Below are 20210 nucleotides of genomic sequence, written 5' to 3'. Positions count from 1 at the left end.
GTCAGATGAAAGACAACAGCTGGCTTGATCTACCCACCTAACACACACACACGTGCACACAGATGCACACACACGTGCACACACAGATGCACGTGCACACACACAAAGAAACACTTCTGAACCTTAAGTCAGAAAGTGCATTTGATAAAATCCAAGACCTACTCACAACAGAAACTCTCAGCGACCTGCTAGAATCAATCGGGAGTTGCCTTAATCTGAACAAAGAATACCTTCCCCAGACCCACACAATAAATGCTGCACTTGACGATGAAACATTAGAAGCATCACCTTTAAGTGAAGAACAGAATAAAGAATGCTCATCCTGTAGCCAGGTGTGGTGGCACACACCTGCAAGCACAGCACTTGGGAGGCTGAGGCAGGAGGATCATCACAATTTCAAGGCCAGTCTCAGCTACACAGTAAGTTCAAGGCCAGTTTGAACTACATAAGCCTGTGTTGAAAAAAAAAAAAATCTCATTCTGTGCTGAGGATGTGACCCAGTGGGTTAGCACTTGCCTGCTGTGAACAAGGCCCTAAGAAGAGCTCATTTTCACAGGGCATGTGGGGCATACTCATATACTCCGTTCACACGGAGAGGCTGAGGCAGGACAGTGAGAGAGAGAGAGAAAGAGAGGGAGGGAGGGAGGGAGAAGGAGGAAGATAGAAAATAAATGCTGGAGATATAGCTCTGTGTAGGATTCTAGATTCAATCTCCAGTTTTTTTTAAAAAATCATCTGTTCTTGAGAGAAGTGCTAGGCAAAAATACCAGGGCAAGGCAAAATACACCAAGGCCTAAAAAGAAGCAGCAAAAGTCTCAGTAGAAAAAGATTCTACAGGGGCTGGGGATTTAGCTCAGCGGCAAAGAGCCTGCCTGGGAAGCGCAAGGTCGTGAGTTCAGTTCCCGGTACCGGAGAAAAAAAAAAAAAAAAAAAAAAAAAAAGAAAAAGAAAAAGATTCTACAAATGGTAAAGATTTCTAAGAGAGCTAAGCTATATCAGTGTCTCAAGATCAATTACATTCTTTTATACCAGATATAAGGTATCAGAAAATATAATTTTAAAAAAATTATGCCCTTTAAAAAAGAAAGACATAATATATCTGGTAATAAATCCAACAAAATATGAGACCTTTTAACAGAGAAAACTGAGTTATAATTGTTTAGAGAGACATAAGCCAGGCACGGTGACCCACACCTGTATCCCAGCTACTTGAAGGCTGAAGCAGGAGGGTCACATATTTGAGGCCAGCCTGGGCAACTCAGCAAGATCCTGCCACACAGAAAGGCCTGGAGCTGCAGTTAAGGGCCGTCTGGGTTCAATCCTCAGTAACACACACACGAATAAATAAATAAAGTCAAACACCTAAATAAATGGAGAGGAGAAAGTGTTTATGGATGGAAAATACCATAAAGACACTAAATCTCTCAAAAGAAATCACAAATACAATGAAATTATGATATAAACCCCACAAGGTTTTCCACAAAACTTCAAAAGCTCATTTTCAAAATAATAGGACAAGCCAGGAGGGGTCAAGTTGCCAACACTGATTCCCTCTCCACTCCCTCCCCTTGGCTCTGGACTTTGCAACACTCCCTCCTCAAATGCTCCCTCAGACTCCCTCCTTGGGGGGTCTCCAGCCACACTTTCATTCCTACCGTTTAAGTGCTGGTTTCGAGACAGGGTCTCTCTGGGCTGCCCAGGTTGGCCCCAAGCAATTCTCCTGCTTCAGCTCAAGCAATTCTCCTGCTTCAGCTTCCCAAGTAGCTGGGACCACAGGTGTGCAGCACAGGGCCGGCACCACACCATGTGGTGTTTTGTTTTGTTTTGTTTGTCTTTTTGAGACAAGGTTTCCCTATGCAATTCAGGCTGGCCTTGAGCTCACTTTGTAGCCCAGGCTGGTCTTGAACTCGCAAGGATCCTCCTGTCTCAGCCTCCCGAGTGCTGGGGTTATAGGCGAGTGCTGGGGTTGTAGGAGTACGCCACCGCGCCCAGCTACACCACGTGTTTTTGATGATCACATCTGCATCTTTCCTTTCCAGCCACTCCCCACCAGGCATCTCAAGCAGGCATCCCCAGCACTCCTCGGGCTCAATACGCTCAAACCAGATTTCCAACTTCGCCCTGAATTCTTTTCTTCTGCTCTTTCTGGAAATGAATCATCGCCCACAGAGGCGAGAAGCGTAGGCGTGTAGTTGGCCTTGTCCGTCTCTCCTCCCCTCCTTTAATGGCCACCTCCTGTCTGTCTGTCTCCTGAACCTGCTTCTCTTCTATCTCATGGCCTCACCCAAGCTCCGCCGGGGCCAACTCCATCAGCAGCCTGCCCTGCATGAGAATCCCGCGAGCCCCACGGTGGGGAAGACTCCGCATGAGCCTACTCCTGTGCGCCTGCCAGATCCCCCCTCTCCAAGCCCCGACTCGGTCATCCGAAGCACCCCTCAGACAGCTCCTCACGCCTGACGGAGGTGCTGCTTGGCCTTTCTTCCCCACCCCTCGCTCTCCTGACCGACCGCCACTTCCTCTGGCCCAAGGACCCCAAGCCCGTGTCTAGACTGAGTACCTTCATGAGCTTCGCAGATGCAGCCCTTCATGCGCTGGTCCCACCTCCCCGAAATTACTGCCGTCCTTCGTCTACTGAGTGCTCAGTACACTGCACAGCGCTGTGGGAACAAAGGGCCAACAAGCCACCGTCAGATACCTGGTAAGTGCTTGTCTGTGGGGAGCGCAAACCAGTCCGTGCTAAGTTACGGGAAGCAAAAGAAAATCTCAGTAAAGCCGGGTGTGGTGGCGCACGCCTGTAATCCCAATACTCGGGAGGCTGAGGCAGGAGGATCACTGCAAGTTCGAGACCAGCCTGGGCTACAAAGTGAACTCAAGGCCAGCCTCAACTGCACAGGGAGACTCTGCCTGAAAAAGATAAAAAAAAAGAAAAAAAGAAAAAAAAAAACCTCAGTAAATAACTAGATTTTGGCATGGGGGATGTTGCACTTGAATTATAAAATTAGGAAATCAGCAGGGCGTGGTGGCTCACGCCTATAATCCCAGCACTCGGGAGGCTGGGGCAGGACTGCTGTGAGTTCAAGGCCAGCCTCAGCTACAAAGTGAGCTCAAGGCCAGCCTGAAGTGCATAGTGAAACCCTGTCTCAAAAAAAAAAGAGGAAATCTCCCTGGGATTTATGTTGGAGGCTCTCAAAATGCAGGTGTGAGCCAGGTGTGGTGGCACATGCCCGTAATCCCAGCTCTCAGGAGGCTGAGGCAGGAGGATCACTGCAAGTTCGAGACCAGCCTGGGCTACAAAGTGAGCTCAAGGCCAGCCTGAACTGCATAGTGAGACCCTGTCCCAAAAAGACAAAGAAAAAAAATGGAGGTGTGATATGGAGGGCTGAAGGTACTGGAGTTGGCTCCGTCCCGCAGCAAACAGTGGGCCAGCCGTGCCGCAACACCGCAGTCTGCTCACCCGGAAAAGGAGGATCACTCTGGAGACCAGGGTCGCTCCCAAGCTGGCAGTGCCTGTGGCTTCACTCCTCGCCCAGATGCCCACCCTTCCAGGACCCCCGCACGCCGCTCGCAGACCCCCATGGCCTGGCTGTGCTCAGGGAAGGCTGGAGACGCCTGTGGGGTGCTAATGAGATGGGGCGCCGGGCAGTGCAGGGCCTGTCTCACTGCGTGCTCTGAGGGCGACACCACCGTCCTCCTCGGCATCGCGACAGACAGCGCCTGAGCGGGCTGGCGAAAACCCTGAAGAGGTGTGGAAGGTGCGCTTGCCTTAAATCTTAATGCTTCAGATTATACCCGATGTTATTAGTTAATACTACGGGTGCCTAGAGCGCTGTTAACCCTGGCTTCAGCCTAGCTTTTCTCCTATGCCTGGCAGAAACACAGCACACGGTCCAAGAGGGATGACAGCACCACAGGGGCCAAACTGTGAGGAGAGGTGGGCAGGGCCGCCCACCCCTGACCCTCGGGCAGCCGCGGGCTCTGGGCCTTCTTCCACCTCAGAATCCCCGCCCTCACCCCCAAAGCCGGGCCCAGGCAGCCGCGGAGGACAGCAGACCTGGGGGGAGAGCCAGAGGCGGACTCCGCCCACACGGGAGGTTTTCTGAGGACCTGTACTCCGCGTCCCCAGCACTGGGTCTGTCCCAGGGAAATCAGGGCAGCGGGTCACCCAAGGCCCTGGGCCACAGGATTCCTTACTGAAACTGAGTCGCTCCTGGCCCACGTGGCCCTGAAGCTCCGAGCAGCTGGCCTCTGCCACCTTGCAGCCCACAGCCTGGAGCCTGAGCACGCTTGCCTAACCAGGCGATCTCCCAGCAGCTCTGTCCTGGGGCCCAGGGTAAGAGGCCAACACCGGCCCAGAGCAGGGTCCCGCTCCCCGTGCCCTAGGTGCTCCAAAGTGGCTCTCTGGGCCTGCCTGGGGGAGCTAGGGTGAGGATCAGATGTCATCACCAAGCCCAGGCCTTGTGCCACGGACAGAAGAATAAAAACAACCTCTGACTTGGTTCTTAGCGCCTGGCCGAAAGGCCTGCAAGCTCTGCCCCAACCCCACCCAACAGGTACCGAACGGCCTTCCCAGGGCAACCCCAGCACAAACTGTACCATCCCAGGGCCCCACATGTGGTCACACAGACTCTCAAAGATCAGAAATTTACGGGCTTTTATCAGGATCCTTCCAAGAGTCAGAACAATGCACTGTTCCAGAAAAACTTTCGGGACCGGAACGACTCGCAATCCCGGGGCTGTACACAGAGATGCCAGGGTTTCCGGAAGGCGAAGCACCCTGGACTGAGAAAGCGGCAAGCGTAGACCTCAAAGAACCAGGGGTGCAGTCAGCCGCAGAGCGCCTGCCTGAGGCACGTGAGGCCCTGGGTCCCTCGCCAGCAGCACACAAAATAAGCACAAAAAACCAGAGCCCACGACTGGACGTCCTCTCCCAGGCCCACGGGTCGGCGGCTTCCCACCACCACTGGTGATCTCCACGTCCTGCCTAACTGCCTGGCACTGCAGCCTGCAACTCACAATGTGACGTCCGTCAAGGCCAGCCCTGGAAAGGGTCCCATCTGGGCCCATCCGGTCCCCACCGGAGAGCAGGATGGCACCTCACACCCGCACGTGCGGCTCAGGGCTGGGAACTTAAGCGGTCCCCACTGTGCTTAAGGAGTTCCCTCTTCCTCGGATTCTCTTTCCTGACTCTACTGCTCATTTCCTTTGATCACAATACAGATGTTCCTTGGCATACGGACAGTTACATCCTGACAAACTTATTATTCAGTTAAAAATATATGAAATCAAAAGGGCACTTAGGGGCTGGGGATTTAGCTCAGCAGTAAAAGCACCTGCCTGGCAAGCGCAAGGTCGTGAGTTCGATTCCTGGTAGCAGAAGAAAAACAAAAAAACGAAAGGCACTTAAAGCTGGGCCTGGTGGCCATACCTGTGGCCCAGCTACCCGGAGCAGGCAAGAGCCCTGCAAGTTCAAGACCAGCCTAGACAATTTCTCAAGACTCTGTCTCAATGTAAAGAGAGGGAGAATGCAGCTCAGTGGTAGGACATTTGCCTAGCATGAGTGAGCAAGGCCCTGGGTTCAAGCTCCACATAAGGACGAAAGAAAGTGCCGCTGGCAGACTCACACTACAGAACACCCTCACTTAGCCTCACCTACTTAATGAGCTCAGACGCTAGTATCAACCAACAGCCGGGCAAAATCACCTAACACAAAATGACTTTATCCTGAGACACTGACCATCTCATGTAATTTATTAAGTACTTGTATCCAAAAAAACGCTAGTACTTTATCATATGAGTCAGTCAGCCGCGTGATCCCTGGCCGGCTGGGAGCTGTAGCTCATGGCACAGCCCACATCCTGAAGGAAGGTATCACAGGAATGCATGTTTTTACCCCGGAAAAAGATAAAACTCAAAATATGAAGCACAGTTTCCACTGGATGGCTACCACTTTCACACAACTGTTAAGTCAAAAAATGTCAAAAACAGCCGGGCGTGGTGGAGCATGCCTGTAATCCCAGCACTTGGGAGGCTGAGGCAGGTGGATCCTTGAGAGTTCGAGACTAGCCTGAGCTTCTGTCTCTGACCATTTGTGAGTGAGACTTCCTCCCGGGAGACCCATCCTCCCGTGCCAGACAGCACAGGCACAGAAGGCAGGGCAAGGCGAAGGTGGCTCAGGGCGGACAGGTCAAGAACAGAAACGCGGCCCCTCCTGCCTCACCCAGCACAGGATGGCGAGCCAAGGCCAAAGTCAGGCGGCCAAAACAACGGCACTGGGCAGTGCTCCCGCCCCCGACACCCTGAGCAGAAGACAATGGCTCCTGCCAGCGCCGCACCGGCTGTCCCGCGGGACCAGACTGGAGATTGGGCCCCTGAGTCCCAGGGCGTTACAGACAGAGGCAGAACTACAAAATCGCTCTGCACACATCCCGAGTGGGGGGACGCTGGGCCTTCGCTGCCCCACCTCACTCTGTGCCCGTGACTGGACCCAGGCCCTTCGCAGCGAGCTACGTCCTCAGCCCTGTTTACAGTATTTTTTTTGAAACAGTCCTGCGAAGTCACTAAGGGACCCAGGCTGGGCTCGAACTTGCGATCCTCCAGCTCGGCTCCCACAGTGCTCGGCCAAGAGGTGTGTGCCACCACCTGCTGACCTCAGTTCTTAAAGTAAGACAGAAGAAGCGAGGAACAGTGAACTCTAGCCTCCTCCAGCCACCGTGACCTTCGCGCCAGCTTCGGCACCGATTTCACTCACACGCTCCCACCATCTCCCTGCCTTGGGGAGCCACTGTCCTAACTTAATTCCTGCCACCAGTCCATCAGCAAACGTCTCCTGAGTGCCAGGACACAGTTTTGTTGCAGGCAGGAGCGCCTTCCTGATCTCCTTCTGCAGGCCCTGGAGGCGCTCGCCCTGACCTGGGTGGGGCGGGAAGCAGGTGAACATGAGTGCCAGGGCGGCAGAGGCCTGAGGAGGAAGGAGGGAGGGAGGGCGCACACAGTGTGACACGGCGCTCGGCGGCTGGGTCGCCCGGTGCCCCGTCGGGGCTCCGGCCTCAACAGCGCTGCCTGAGCCCGCCCTCCCTCGCCCGGAAGCGCTGCCTGAGCCCCACCTGCTGTCTTCCACGCTTCACTGTGCGGCAGACACCGAGATGGGGGACAGGAGAGGGGAGGCCGCCCAACGGTGGTGCAGCTCCCCGCCCACAGTGCTGCCTCCTTTGGCGGCGCCTGCCCCCAGCAGATGACCCCACGGAGGCTGGGCGCTGAGGCAGTGCCCCGGAGCCCCCGTCTCCCAGCACAGGCGAGGAGCGCAGCCCTGAGGGGGTGGCACAGTCTGTGGGGTGCGGCCCCAAGTCCAAGGGATCTCAGCCCTGCACCTGCTCCACAACCAGAACCTCCGCCGCCGCCGGCACCGCCGCTGCCGGGGGAACAGGAACCCCAGGAAGGAAAGCGGCGCTCCCCACGGGAGGACCCTCCCCTGCAGACTCCTCAGGCCCCTCGCCACCAGCACTCGGACCCGTGCCGAGTGGACGGAGTCTCCCAGAGGAGGGCGGGGTTCCGCACACAGGCAGGTGATGCCGCAGGTGGACCTGGTGCCTGGATCTATGTGCATGACAAGGGCTTCAGCGGCATCTGCTCCGTGAGGAGTACGGAGCTGCGCTTGTGCAAGGGCACTGGAAAAGACAGAAGGAAGCAGCACTGCCGGACAGGAGAACTGCAGGGGATCTGGCTCTGACACCCGGGGCAAAGGGAAGACTGTTTGTAGCTGGAAATGAGAGGACACAGGGCCACGAGCTCTGGTCTCGGAGGAGGCCCTGGAGATGAAGGAAGGACGGGAGCCGAGCGGCAAGCAGCAGCCCGCAGAGCAAACCTGACCCCGACGTGACTCCAAGCAGACCGGGCTTGGGCTTGTGGGAGGCCAGACACACAGCTTTCTCCAAAGCGACGGAGGCTGGCTTGGGGGGCTTCTCAGAGTACAGCGTCTGCCTCGTGTGGGAGGCGCGGGGCGGGCGCACACTCCAGCACTGCAGGAACCAGACGTGTGTGGCAAAGCCACGCGAGGACTGAGTGACACAAGGCAGGGGCGGTCACCCCTCGTGACGCACAGACGCTGACCACGGCCAGCTGCCTGGCCGGAGCGGGCTGTGGGGTGGAGGCGAGGACAGACCCACCTCCTTCCGGGGAACGGGCTGAGGGAACAGGAGCCTCGGAGAGGCCGGGCGGGGAGACCCGCGCTTGGCTCTGCCTCCGCAGGCCTGAAGCTCCGAGCAAGCTGTGGGCCTCCTGGAAGGCTTCAGTGCAACCCCAACCCAGACACCGCGGCAGCGCCTCCTGTCCCAGCTGAGGCGGGGAGCTCAAGGCCAGGCTGGGTAACAACACAGCAAGCCTCTGCCTCTAAAAGTAAACACCACCGGACTCAATCCGGAGACCCCAGGGCCCAGGCTGCCACCGCCCCTCGGACACTGAAGTCACACTGACGTTGCTGGTGGGCCCTTAGCAGAGGCAGCAGGAGCGGGAGATAAGCAAACAGGTGCAGACGCCTCTGGGAAGGGCCCAGGGTCCAGGGGTGTGGGGCAGTAAGATTCCTCAGTGGCTACAGGCCGGAGCCCAGCCCAGGCCCAGGGCAGGGGCCGGCTAGGACACACCCCAGCCCTGCCCGTCCCTAATACTCCGGGAAGAGGGTCACAGCATGGGGGCGTCCACACCCCTCCACCCCTGGCGCGGCCTTGCGAAGATGGAGCACTGAGGCCTCCCGGGACAGGTTTAGGAGGAAATTAAGGCTCGGAGCTCAGCCCTGCTGTGGCGCCCCTGGAGCAGGCACTGCCTCTCCCTGGGCCTCAGCGCCCTCATTTGCAGATGAAAGGGTGGGAGAGCCTATCGGGGAAAACCAAGCTGCTCACCAGCCCTGAGAAGACGGAACGGACCTCAACTCCCACAGCCAAGGCTGAGAAGCCGTCTGCTTCCACAGAGCTGAAACGCGCAAACTGCAGCGCAGTTTGGAAAAGGAAAAGCCATGGGGACCCTGGAAACATCTGAGGTCAAGGCGGCCGGGCCAGGGGTGACCAGGAGAACGTGCAGGCTTTGTTTTTAATTTTTTGTGGTGCTGGGAACCAAGCCCAGGCCCTTGGGCGTGTTAAGTAAGTGCTGTGTGGCTGAGATGCACCCCCAAATCAAACACAGGACTGTGGGGGCAGTGAAGCCGTTCTGGGGTATGCACTTCCTGGAGTGAACCACCAAGGACAACCAAGTGTCAGTACCCGCGTCACCTGTAACACATGCATCGCGGGGCAAGATGAGGAGGGGTGGACAGAGCACCCGATGCTCTCTCCCCAGGTCCCCCACAACCCGAAAAAGTATCCGTGTGTACTCCGCTGAAAAAAGGTGGGGAGGTGAGCAGAGGAAGTCTTGTACTCAGCCCCTTGAGGGCTTTCTCAGGGTCCTAAAATAACGCCAAAGCTGGAGTGGAGTGTCACTCAGGGGTACTGGCAAGGCCTTGGTTCAAGTCCCAGCATCACAGAAGTCATGCAAGGACCTGAGAGGGCAGATTCAAGATTAACCTGCTGGCTCCATGTCAAGTGGCCTGTCCTAGGAAATGCAGGCTCAAAGCTGCTTCTCCCTCCGGAGGCTTTGCAGACGGAGAACTTGCCGCAGTCCCAGGACACCGCAGATGGCAGTCCCCTCTCGCCCTGTGGGCTGCTGGCCCAAGTCCTTTCTCCGGCCTCGGGGAATGGGCCTGCCCCACTCAGCCAACCCTGCAGAGACCCGAGGGGCCTGGCCCAGGCTCCGGCAGCATGGGTTCCCTAGCGGTGACCGCGGGCCCAGCCCGGCACCGGGAAGCAGCGCCCAGAGCCCACAGCATCAGGAGCCTCGGGAGCCTGCGCGGTCCTGGGGGTGGCCAGTACCAGCAGCCCCTGCCCTGTTCCCAGAGGAAACCCAAGACTGCTGCACATGGAACGCACAGCTCCAGGAAACATGAGGGCCAGGGCAGACCCAGCTGGCATGAGGGCCACACCCACCCTGCCCTGGGCATTTTTCAGATGCTCTTCTGTCCCAGAGCCTCTCCCCAGGGGGCAGGGCCGACTACGGGTGCTCTACACACTCTGCTCGTGACCAAAAGCTCCCAGACCCGTGGTAGGGGATCCACCCTAACCCCAAAATGCCCCCATGGACTCCTTCCTGGCCCGGCCACAAGCCTCCCATTCCACAGTGCTGGGTCACCGCGGGAAATAGGCCATGCAAATGGCTGGAAATGGGGGCGGAGGAGGCCGCGGGGTGAAGGCCTGCCTCTTCTGGGTGGGGCCGGCTCAGCCCGGCCCAGCAGGCCACCACTGCCCCTGGCCACGCAGAGAAAGAGGAGGTCCGGTGAACATGGTGCCAGCCGCGGCCTCTAACTGTGAAGTGTGCTCTGGGCAGGAGCACGAGAGCAGGCTCCAGGGAGACGTATCCCTCTTCCTCCTCCCACCTGGCCCTCCGGAGGGACCACATTCTCAGCCCTGGGCTCACCATGCCCGGGAGGAAGACCGTGGCTCAGGACAGAAAACATCACTGTCAGAGCTGCTCACCAGTAGCACCTCCCTCAGAGAGCTCCTTAAATAAATGCTCTCCAAAAAACTGTAAATAACACACCTGACGGTTTGTAGCCAGAATAGGAAAGAAAGAACAAAGCAATCAAAAGAAAAAAAAACTGGGCAGAAGATCTGGACAGATGTGTCACCAGGAAGCTATGCAGATGCAAATGGGCACACGAAAACATGCTTCACACCTTGGGAACATGGAAATTAGAAGCACAATGAGACAGCACTATACAGCGACCAGAAGGGCAACGTGAAAAACAAAAACAGCCGGGCACGGTGCCACCCACCTATAATCCGAGCCCTCCAGGAGGCTGAGGCAGGAGGATCCCAAATTCAAGTCCAGCCCAGGCATTTCAGCAACTTAGCAAGATTCTGTCTCAAAATAAAAGTTTAAAAGGCTAGAGATGTAGTGTAGCTCAGTGTGAAGGGCTTGGGTTCAATCCCCAGGGCCGAGGCAAAAAAAAACTCAACAACCCTAGAATAATACCAAGCCCAGGTGAGAACTTGGAGCAATAAAACCCACTTATGGTTTCCGTGGTGATGTAAAATGGTGTATTTTGGAAAACAGTGTGGTAGTTTCTTAAAATATTAAATATGCACATATCACGTGACCCAGCAATCCCACTCCTAGATATTTATGCAAGAGAAATAAAATCTGTCTTCACACGAAAACCTGTATATAAATAAACGTGACAGCAGCTTTACTCAAAAGTGACAGAGGCTGTAAAGAGCGCCAACGTCTTTCAATCCATGACACATACACTGTGGCCTGCGGGACATCTGTGTACAGTAATGGAATAGTACTCAGCAAGGAAAAGGAACACACTGTCAACATACATAGCCATTTCAATAATGCCCAAAGGCATTACGCCAAAGAACCCAAAAAGCTTCAGATTGTATGATTCCATTTACACGCTTTTTTTCAGAGTTTTTTTTGGTTTTTTTTGGGGGGTTGGGTTTTTTTGAGACAAGGTCTCACTATGTAGTCCAGGATGGCCTTCAGCTTGGTACATGACATTCTTTTTTTTTTTTTTCCCCAGTACCGGGAATCGAACTCACAACCTTGCGCTTGCCAGGCAGGCGCTGTGCCGCTGAGCTAAATCCCCAGCCCCCATGACATTCATGAAAACGCAAAATTTCAGGAATTGAAATTTATACTCCCAGATGAGGACAGGCATGAGGGACAGGGCAGAGATGACTGCAAATGAAATTGGAGTCTTAAAGCTGGGCGTGGTGGTGCATGCCAGTAATCCCAGCACTCAGGAGGCTCAGGCAGGAGGATTGTTGCAAATCTGAGACCAACCGGGGCTGCAAAGTGAGCCCAAGACCAGCCTGGACTGCATAGCAAGACCCTGTCTCAAAAAGACAAGAAAAAAGAATGAAAGAAAGAAATCTGGGGTCTTGAACTGTTCTGTACTTGCTGGTGAATAAACCACTCTACATTTGTCAAATGAATACCAGAGACTGTCTTTTGCTATATGTAAGTTAAAAATAAGTTTAAAATAAATCTTGCTGCAAGTGGAGCTCCGTGGTGAAGCACCTGCGTGGCATTCACAGGCCCCAGGTTAAGTCCCCAGCACCGCAGAAAAGAAAAAGTCCGCCCCGTTCCGCCCAAAGGGCGCGGCTCCAATCCACCTCACTGCCCCACCCTCGAGCAGCCTCCTGTCCCACACACCCCAGGGCAGGGGCCCTGCGCCAGTCCCTGCTCGGACACCTGGCCTTCTGCCCCGTGTCCCTGAGCCCACACACCCACCATCCTCAGAGCCAGCTCGAGCCTCCTCCGCAGGTCCTCCAGGCCCCTGGACCCCCACGGCACAGGTCACCTCCGCTGGGCACCCACAGTGCGCACACCTGCCCGTCTTTCCTGGGCCTCTCACCATCTCTGCCCAGTGCTGGGCACACAGTGGTGCCCGATGACTGCGGGCGGCCGGTGGAGGCCTCAGGCCAGAAGAAGAAAGCAGTACTGCCGGGACCGGCAGCGTTCTGGGAGGAACAAGAGCCACCAACACAGCTCTCCTGCGCAGTGCAGCTACTGCCTGAACGCCAGGCCGAGCTAACTGTGCTACTCCAGCCCGAGGTCACCGGCTGACGAGGGAGGTTTCCGGGGATGCCGACCAGCACAGCTCCAAGCCCCCCCAGGTGCTCAGGACACACCTGCTGAGGGACAGCGGCTGTCCTGTCACTATGCGGGTCCTCCTACAGCAGTAACTGACTTTGACTATCTAGTCAGAAGCCTTCCTCACAAAGCAGAGTTACCTTCACCTGGGCCGGGGCGGCCGCTCAGTGACACAGCACCTGCCTGGCAAGTCTGAGATTCAATTCCCGGTAACCGTCCCCCCAAAAAAATTACCTTCACCTGACCGCCAGTCACTTCACAGGGTCCCTCACTGTGCAAGTGGGAATTTCCAAGCGTATCACCAGCTCCCCCTCCCAATTATTACAGCTTGTTTAATTTTTGGAGGTTTTTTTGGGGGGTTTGTTTTGTTTTGTTTCTTTTTTGGCTTTTTGAGACAGAGTCTAGCTATATAGTCTAGGCTGACCTCAAACTTGCTGCAATTCTCCTGCCTCAGCCTCCTGAGTGCTGTGATCACAGGCATGCGCCACCATAGCCAGCTCAGCTTGTCTAGTTTTTAAGGACCATTTCTTTGACAAACACACAAGTACTTAATAGATGTGGTATGGTTTATATGGAGATGTCCACCAGAAACCTCACACACTCAGGGGTGGAGTTCTGGAAGGTGGCTGGATTATGTGGGTTTATAGCTGGCTTGCTGTTGGGAGGGGGTGTGGCCAGAAGCGTGCCCTGGAGGAGATGGGGGAGGGGGGGAGGGGGAGGCGGAGCAGGGGAAGAAGAAGGTGGAGGAGGAGGTTTCCTTCTCTCCCCAGCCCCATCCTGGAGTTCTGCCTTCCTTCACCAGGCCCTGAGCAGCTCTCCAGCAGCCCTCCTCCCAGCCTACTACGGACTAAAACGTGGGCAGAATAAACCTCTCCTCCCTTAAAATGTGGGTGCCAGGCCTTGGGTCCCAGTGACGAGAAAGTGACTGACGTGAGGTACCAAGCAAAGAACCGAGCATTTCACAAACATTCACCCATTTCGTCTTCCAATCAGCTGTGGAACTGGCTCCGCTGACACCATCCTCATTCTGTAGCAGGGGAAGCGCAGACACGGAGCAGCTGGGCGCTCGCCCACGGTCACACAGCTGGGAAGGAAGGACTCAAACCCAGCAGGCTGACCGTGAAGGCCACCGCCCCACGTCCCACCCCGCCTTGCTTGTCCACACCAAGATGCACTGCTAGGTGTGCGGTACCCAGGAGACTGCCCACACCGTCTGTGAAAGCTGATAAACTGTGCTAAAATCATACGGTTACAGCAGGTTAAGTAAAATATAGTACTGCAATTCATTTTACCCGGTTTTTTTTTTTTGCTTTTTTCCAGTTGTTTTTCAGCTTTTGTTTTTATTGATACGTATATGCATACAGAACGGTCACACTGATCACAGTCCTCGCGGAGCGCTGGTGTTTCGGATGGTCTACTTATTCATTTAACGTTGCTGTAGCTGGGGAGGGAAGCCCTGGCCTTGTGCGTGCTAAGTAAGCACTTTACCGCTGCCTTTACCCCGGCGGGGGGCGTGTTTGGGACTGGACCCAGCAACACCCCACCACTGAGCTACATCCTCAGCCCCATTATTTGTTACTTTAAGATGGCCTCATTGAATTGTCCAGGCTGGCCTCAAACTTTCTATCTTCCTGCCTCAGTCTCCCAAGTACCTGGGAGCATGTGCCACCACGCCTGGCTTGTTTTTACATTTTTAATGCTGGGCCTGGTGGCACATAACCATAATCCCAGCACTTAGGAGTCAGGGAGGATCGCTGCAAGTTTGAGGCCAGCCTGAACTACACAGCAAGACCCTGTCTCAAAAAAACACAAAATAAATAATTTTTTTTTGAGACAGTCTGGCTATGTAGCCCAGGCTGGCCTCCTACTCAAGGTGATCCTCCTGGCTCAGCCTCCCGAGTGCTGGGATTACAAACACACATGTGCAACCCTGCCCGGCATAAATACATTTTTAAATGCAGCTCCTCGGTAACTTAAATCTACATATGATCTGGCTTACTTTTTTTTAATGCTAGGGGTGGAACCCAAGGCCTCCGCATGCCAGCAGGCACTCTACCCCAATCTGCACCCTGCCCTCTAGCTCCCACGATGGCTGATCGGGTATCACTCTGGAGTCTGTACTCACTGCTACTGCTCTGGGCAGGGGTCCTCCTCCCCAACTCCCAGGTTCAGGGTGAGGCCTACGTACCACTGGACAAAATGGCACATGCCTATAACCCCAGCTCTTGGGAGGCTGAAGCAGGAGGATCACTATGAGTTGAAAGCCAGCCTAGGCTACACAGTGAGCTCAAGGTCAGCCTGAACTACTGAACTACACAGTGAGACCCTGTGGAGGATCACCCAGGTGACTCTCTTTGAAAGAGGAGTAATTGGCTCCATTTCAGCTGAGCCTGACCCTATTTCCATATATTGATATGGACAGAGCTGGCTGGGACCTTTCCCTATCCCTTCAATTGGCTTTACGCAATGCGTATCGGTCTAGCCAAGGTGCTGCTGGTAACCTTTGGAGATGACAGGCGTGTTTCCCCACCCCCACAACCCCCACCGCATTGCTTCTCCGAGCCGGGATGAGGCGGGATGTGTGAGCCCATGCTCCACGCTGTCGGCTGGGATTGAGCCTTGGGACAGAGGCTATGACTTCCTCGGGCTTCAAAGATTACACATCAGAGCTGAAGCACCAAAACATTAGACACTATCTCAGTTGTGTTTTGCAGATATTCTTTCCGCATACCCTCCTCTCTGCATTTGCAGAGGTGATCTCAGGCCTCCTACCTAGCCCAGCTCATGGCGTTCACCCACTTCCCATGGTTCTCAGTCACTCGTCCTCCAGCCACTCCCTTCTTCGTGAATGAATAAAACCTGGGTTTGGCCTTGCGTCGAGGGGCAGGGATGTAGCTCAGCGACAGACCCCAGATTCAATCCCCAGTGCAGTTGGGAGTAGGGGGGACACAACCATGGAATGACAAGCTCAATTCTTTTTTCTTCTTTGGAAATGCTGGGGATCGAGCCCAAGTCCCTGCCTGTGCAAAGCAACTGCTCTACTGAGCTACCTCCAACAGCTCAATTCTTAACAGCACACGACGCCCCCACCTTTGAAAGCCAGAGGTGGCTCTCAGTGTGGCTAGAGCATCACAGAGCTTAAGGTTTTCCTTGACAAGAGGTCACACACGCTGGTTTGTCCCCGAGCTGTGTTCCTGTGTACAACTTTGTTTTCTTCTTCATGAATTTCTCTCTTTTCCCAATGTTCTACAATGATTTGTATTGATTTTAAGAATCAGAAGAATTATTTTAGTTCATCCATCTGCTCACACTCAGCACTGAAGCCAGCTGCGGTGACGTGGAATTCTGGTTCTGAATTACCCAGGCTGGGCTGGAGCTTGGTGATCCTTCTGCCTCAGCCTCCCAGGGTGCTGGGATTACAGGTGTGCTGCATCATGTCCAGCTACGGCAAGCATCTTTAACAGAAGGCGGATGAGGGGTCAGAACCTGCCCGTTATCATTTCTAGAAGGCAGGCTCTCTTTTCAGCAGGAGCGGATTGAGTCTAGTTGGTCTGAAGTTACTTCATTATGTAAAACCACAAAGAACTTGTGGACCGATGTGGAGCTTGTCAGGGGCGCTTTGGAGGAGCCCTGCACTGGGCGGGAGACTGGATTATAGGGGCTCCAGGGCCTCTGCTGCGGCAGTTCTGGGGTGCTGTGCTCCCCACCCAGGGCAGGCACAGGCAGAAAGCCAAGTCAGAGATCCCCAAGGTGTCACCAGAAATTCCCCAGGTGCCACCAGCTCGGTAGCAACACCCAGGTGGTTGTTCTATCCGCTAAACATCCAACCACCTTTCCCTTGTTCCCAAGAAATCATGACTGAAAATCAGGCCCAAAGAGCTGGTGGAGCCCTTGCCTGGCACCCGTGAGGCCCCGGGTTCAGTCCTCAGCACGGTCTCGTTGCTGAGACAAAACACCCAACACTTAAAGGAGGTGGGCTGGGGATTTAGCTCAGTGGCACAGCGCCTGCCTGGCAAGCGCAAGGTAGTGAGTTCAATTCCCGGTACCAGAAAATAAAAAAAATAAAGTTAAAGGAGGAAAGGTTTATTTAGCTCAGTGCGTAAGGTTTCAGCCTATCATCAGCTGGCTCCAAGGCAGGGTGGCACATGGCAGAGGGGCTACAGTTCACGGCAGCGGAAAATAGCAAAAGCAGCAAGGGGGGCGGGGTTGACACGACAAGCCTCTTTTTGTCCCTTAGATTGTATCTTGTCTACCAGGATTAGGGAGGTGGCCTGATCCATCAGTGGCCTGATCCAGCAGTCACCTTAACCCTAGCACCCTTAATCCCAGAACTGCACTACCAATCAATCACACGCTCTAGACTCAGCCACCTCCAAAAAATCTCCCTCTGACCGCATGAGACTTTGAAACCATAACAAAAAGAAAAAGGAAATACCTGAATATTCCTCCATCCAAACTGATTTTGTCTCCATAGACTTGGTACAGTGAATCCATGTTGGCTTCATTTTCAAAGTCTCCATGGACTTTTTTGTTCAAAAATCTGACCAGCTGGGCATGGTGGTGCACGCCTGTAATCTCAGCACGCAGGAGGCTGACGCAGGAGGATCACCATGACCAGCTTGAGCTATGTAGTGAATTCAAAGCCAGCCTGAAGTATAAAGTGAGTCCTTGTCGCAAAGCAAAACAAAACCACACCGAAAACTGTCCCACAGAGCTGCCTTCCTTGAACATGTGGCTCAGTGGTAGAGTACCTCCCTAGCATGCACAAAGCTCTGAGTTGGATCCTCAACACTGAAAAAGAAAAATCTGACCTAGAATTAGCAAGGGAGCAAATGAAGCTCACAGAGTGCCACTGTCAGTCCCTTCGAGAAATCCATCCAGCCGGGCGTGGTGGCACACCTGTAATCTGGTAATCCCAGCACTCGGGAGGCTGAGGCAGGAGGATCGTTGTGAGTTCGACACCAGCCTAGGCTTCAAAGTGAGCTCAAGGCCAGCCTGAACTGTACAGCGAGACCCTGTGTCAAAAAGACAAAAAAAAAAAGAAAAGAAATCCATCAGGCACCTGCCATGTCCCTGCAGGGGTTCCGTGGCTGCTCCTGGGGCTTCTCTCAGGGCCCCACCTGAACTCAAGCAGAAGCCCACACCGACTGCCACTTCCCGAGCACAGCGCTACTGGGCTCTCACGAATCGGGGCCCCTTACAGAGGACCGTGAGGTAAGCCCCCTGCTCCCAGGCGTCCCGGCCCCTGCCTGTCCTGCTCAGGCCGCTGAAAAAACGCTCCCCCATGGCCCAGCCGCCCAGGCCTGGGCTCCCCACCCAGAGCTCTGCCCAACAACCGCCTCCACATCAGCCGTTACTCAGGCTCAGTGCCAAGAGGGAGCACGGCCAGGAAGAAACAACGCTGGCCTTTTCGCCTGGCCCGAGCGGTTCACGAAGGCATCTCAGGGGCTTGGAGTCGGAGACCGCAGGGAGCTGGTATGGCTGAGCCTGGCACGAGGAGAGGCTGGCAGACAACCCTACACCTTCGCTAGAAGGACACAAAGCAGAGACCTTGGCCACGTAACGGGCCCTCGGAGCCCAGGTTTCACTACAAGTCCACAGCCCCCCTGGGAGGAGGGTTCCACCGGAGAGACCACCCCGGGGCCCTGCGCGCTGCCCCAACACGCCACCGGATATGCAATCCCATCCCCCAGGAGGGTCACCCTGCCTCGGCAGCTCCCATTTCCGCCCCGGTGACTCCTCTGAAGTCTATTGTTCCCGAGCAGTTTGGGCTGCAGGAAGTGAGTCCCCACCCTTGGGGGCCGCCTGCCTGCCCGCTCCCTCCCCGGAGATCCCAGCCCAGCCCGGCCAGCTACCTCTCCAGGACGCTGTCCATATCCAGCGCCAGAGGGTGTAGGCACAGACCTTAGCCTGGGATCCTGGCGGGAAATTTTCCAAAGATCCAGTCCCTACCGGGGGCAGCCTCATAGGTGTGATCAGAATCTCCCCAGCATCCAGACAGGAAAGCCCAAGGCAAGAGAAGCACTGTCCTTTCAGAAGCGGTCAAGGCCACATTGGAATCAGAATACAGGAGCCGGAGGCTCTGCGCTCCCAGCAAGCGGCAAGGTCCAGCCCTGCCCCGCCCCGCCCTGCCCCCACCTCTACCTGGGCCCCAGGGCTGAGGGGAGGGGTGCCGGGAGCAGCTGTTTCAGCTCCTATTTCAGAGCTTTAAAGGGAGCTAACCTCTGCCAACGCAAGGTCATGGGGGCCAGGAAGACAGGCGAGGTAAAGCCACCCTCACAAGCTCGAGTCTCCAACTGCCACCCGGCCAGCTTCAGTGACAAGAAAAGCAAAGCCCACAGCCAGGAGCCAATTGTCCTCTACTTCCCCCAGGCAGGAGAAGCCACAAGTCTGGCAGTAGTTATGGCTTCGGGACAGTCACCAGGAAGACTCCAGAGGAGAAGCCAAGAGGATGTGATATTTGCAACCCAGATCTAAAAAGCCAGGGAGAGCCGCCCGTGGTGGTGCACGCCCGTCATGCCTGTAATGCCTGTAATCCCAGCACTTGGGAGGCTGAGACAGGAGGGTCATAGCGAGTTCGAGACCAGCCTGAACTGCATAGACCCTGTCTCAAAAAGACAAAAAAATAAAATAAAAACACAGGGGAGGGCTGTGGGTGCGGTACAGTGACAGACCCCGTGCTGAAGGTGAGCCAGGCCCTGGCTTCAATCCCTGGCACCACAGAACAAAAAAATAATAATAACAACAACGATAATAATGACAAGAGAGTGAGGCGGGAGGATCACAAGTTCAAGGCCAGCCTGAGCAACTGCTGACATAGTGAGACCCGGTCTCAAAAGAAAAAAAATCAGAAAGGGTGGGGGATGTAGCTCACTGTGAAAGCCTTGGGTGGAACCCTAGTAACACCACCATCAAAAAGAAAAAAAAATCTCCACCTAGCGTAATACACAGGAAAGCTGGAGGAGCTGGGCTTGGGGCAGGGTGTGAGGAGCAGCTCGGGGCCCCTTGCAGCCTGGCAGACTCAGATCCCACTGTAACAGCCCCCACCCCACCTCCCGCCCAGCACCCAAGACACAGGACCTGCTGTCCTCCCCAAACCTTACATGCGCCCCAAGACACTACCCAAGCCAAACCAAAAGCACCTACTAATTCCCCAGGAAAAACAGAGGATGCGCCAGGCTCGGAGCTAGTGGCACTTCCCAAACAGTGAGTTTTCACAGCTTTCTAGCCAGGTATTAATTAATCATTATCGTTCAGGTGCGAAGGTCTGAAAGGTAGCAAGAAACTGTCCGGGATCTGCGCCCAGGTCTGCCTGACTCCAAACCTGTACCCTTTCCGCTCTATCAGTGCCTTAGGCCGCTGCACCCTGGCTAAACAGGTCAGAATTCCCATGCCTCAGGGTGGCCCGGGAAGAGGACAAGCCTCCCACTTCTCAGACAGGTTCTTGCTCCTCCCGGAGCAAGAAAGCCGAAGGCAAGGGAAGCACTGTCCTTTCACAAGCGGTCAAGGAGCGGGGCATGCTGGCGCAC

The 20210-nt window shown here is 55.1% G+C and overlaps 1 protein-coding gene across 7 annotated transcripts in view; it reads right to left on the bottom strand.

Moving 5' to 3' along the window:
* The window catches only part of Tead4 (TEA domain family member 4), a 55282-nt gene extending 36532 nt beyond the window's left edge, over positions 1-18750 (bottom strand). For 2 of the 7 annotated variants that reach the window (XM_013515542.1, XM_013515543.1), the window contains exon 1: positions 18537-18750. In XM_013515542.1, the coding sequence (XP_013370996.1) occupies positions 18537-18648 (112 nt within the window). In that variant the 5' untranslated portion in view covers positions 18649-18750. Of the gene's footprint in view, positions 1-2557; positions 2658-7861; positions 7882-17116; positions 17148-18536 lie in introns of those variants that run through there. The other 5 variants (XM_013515545.1, XM_013515546.1, XM_013515544.1 and 2 more) reach the window with 5 other exon arrangements.
* Positions 18751-20210: the final 1460 nt, after the last annotated feature.

Source organism: Chinchilla lanigera, unplaced genomic scaffold (genome assembly GCF_000276665.1).
Source record: "Chinchilla lanigera isolate Chin_1 unplaced genomic scaffold, ChiLan1.0 scaffold00028, whole genome shotgun sequence".
Classification (NCBI taxonomy): domain Eukaryota; kingdom Metazoa; phylum Chordata; class Mammalia; order Rodentia; family Chinchillidae; genus Chinchilla; species Chinchilla lanigera.
The sequence above is the reverse complement of the archived record's forward strand: the minus strand, read 5'-3'. Positions and strand labels throughout refer to the sequence as shown.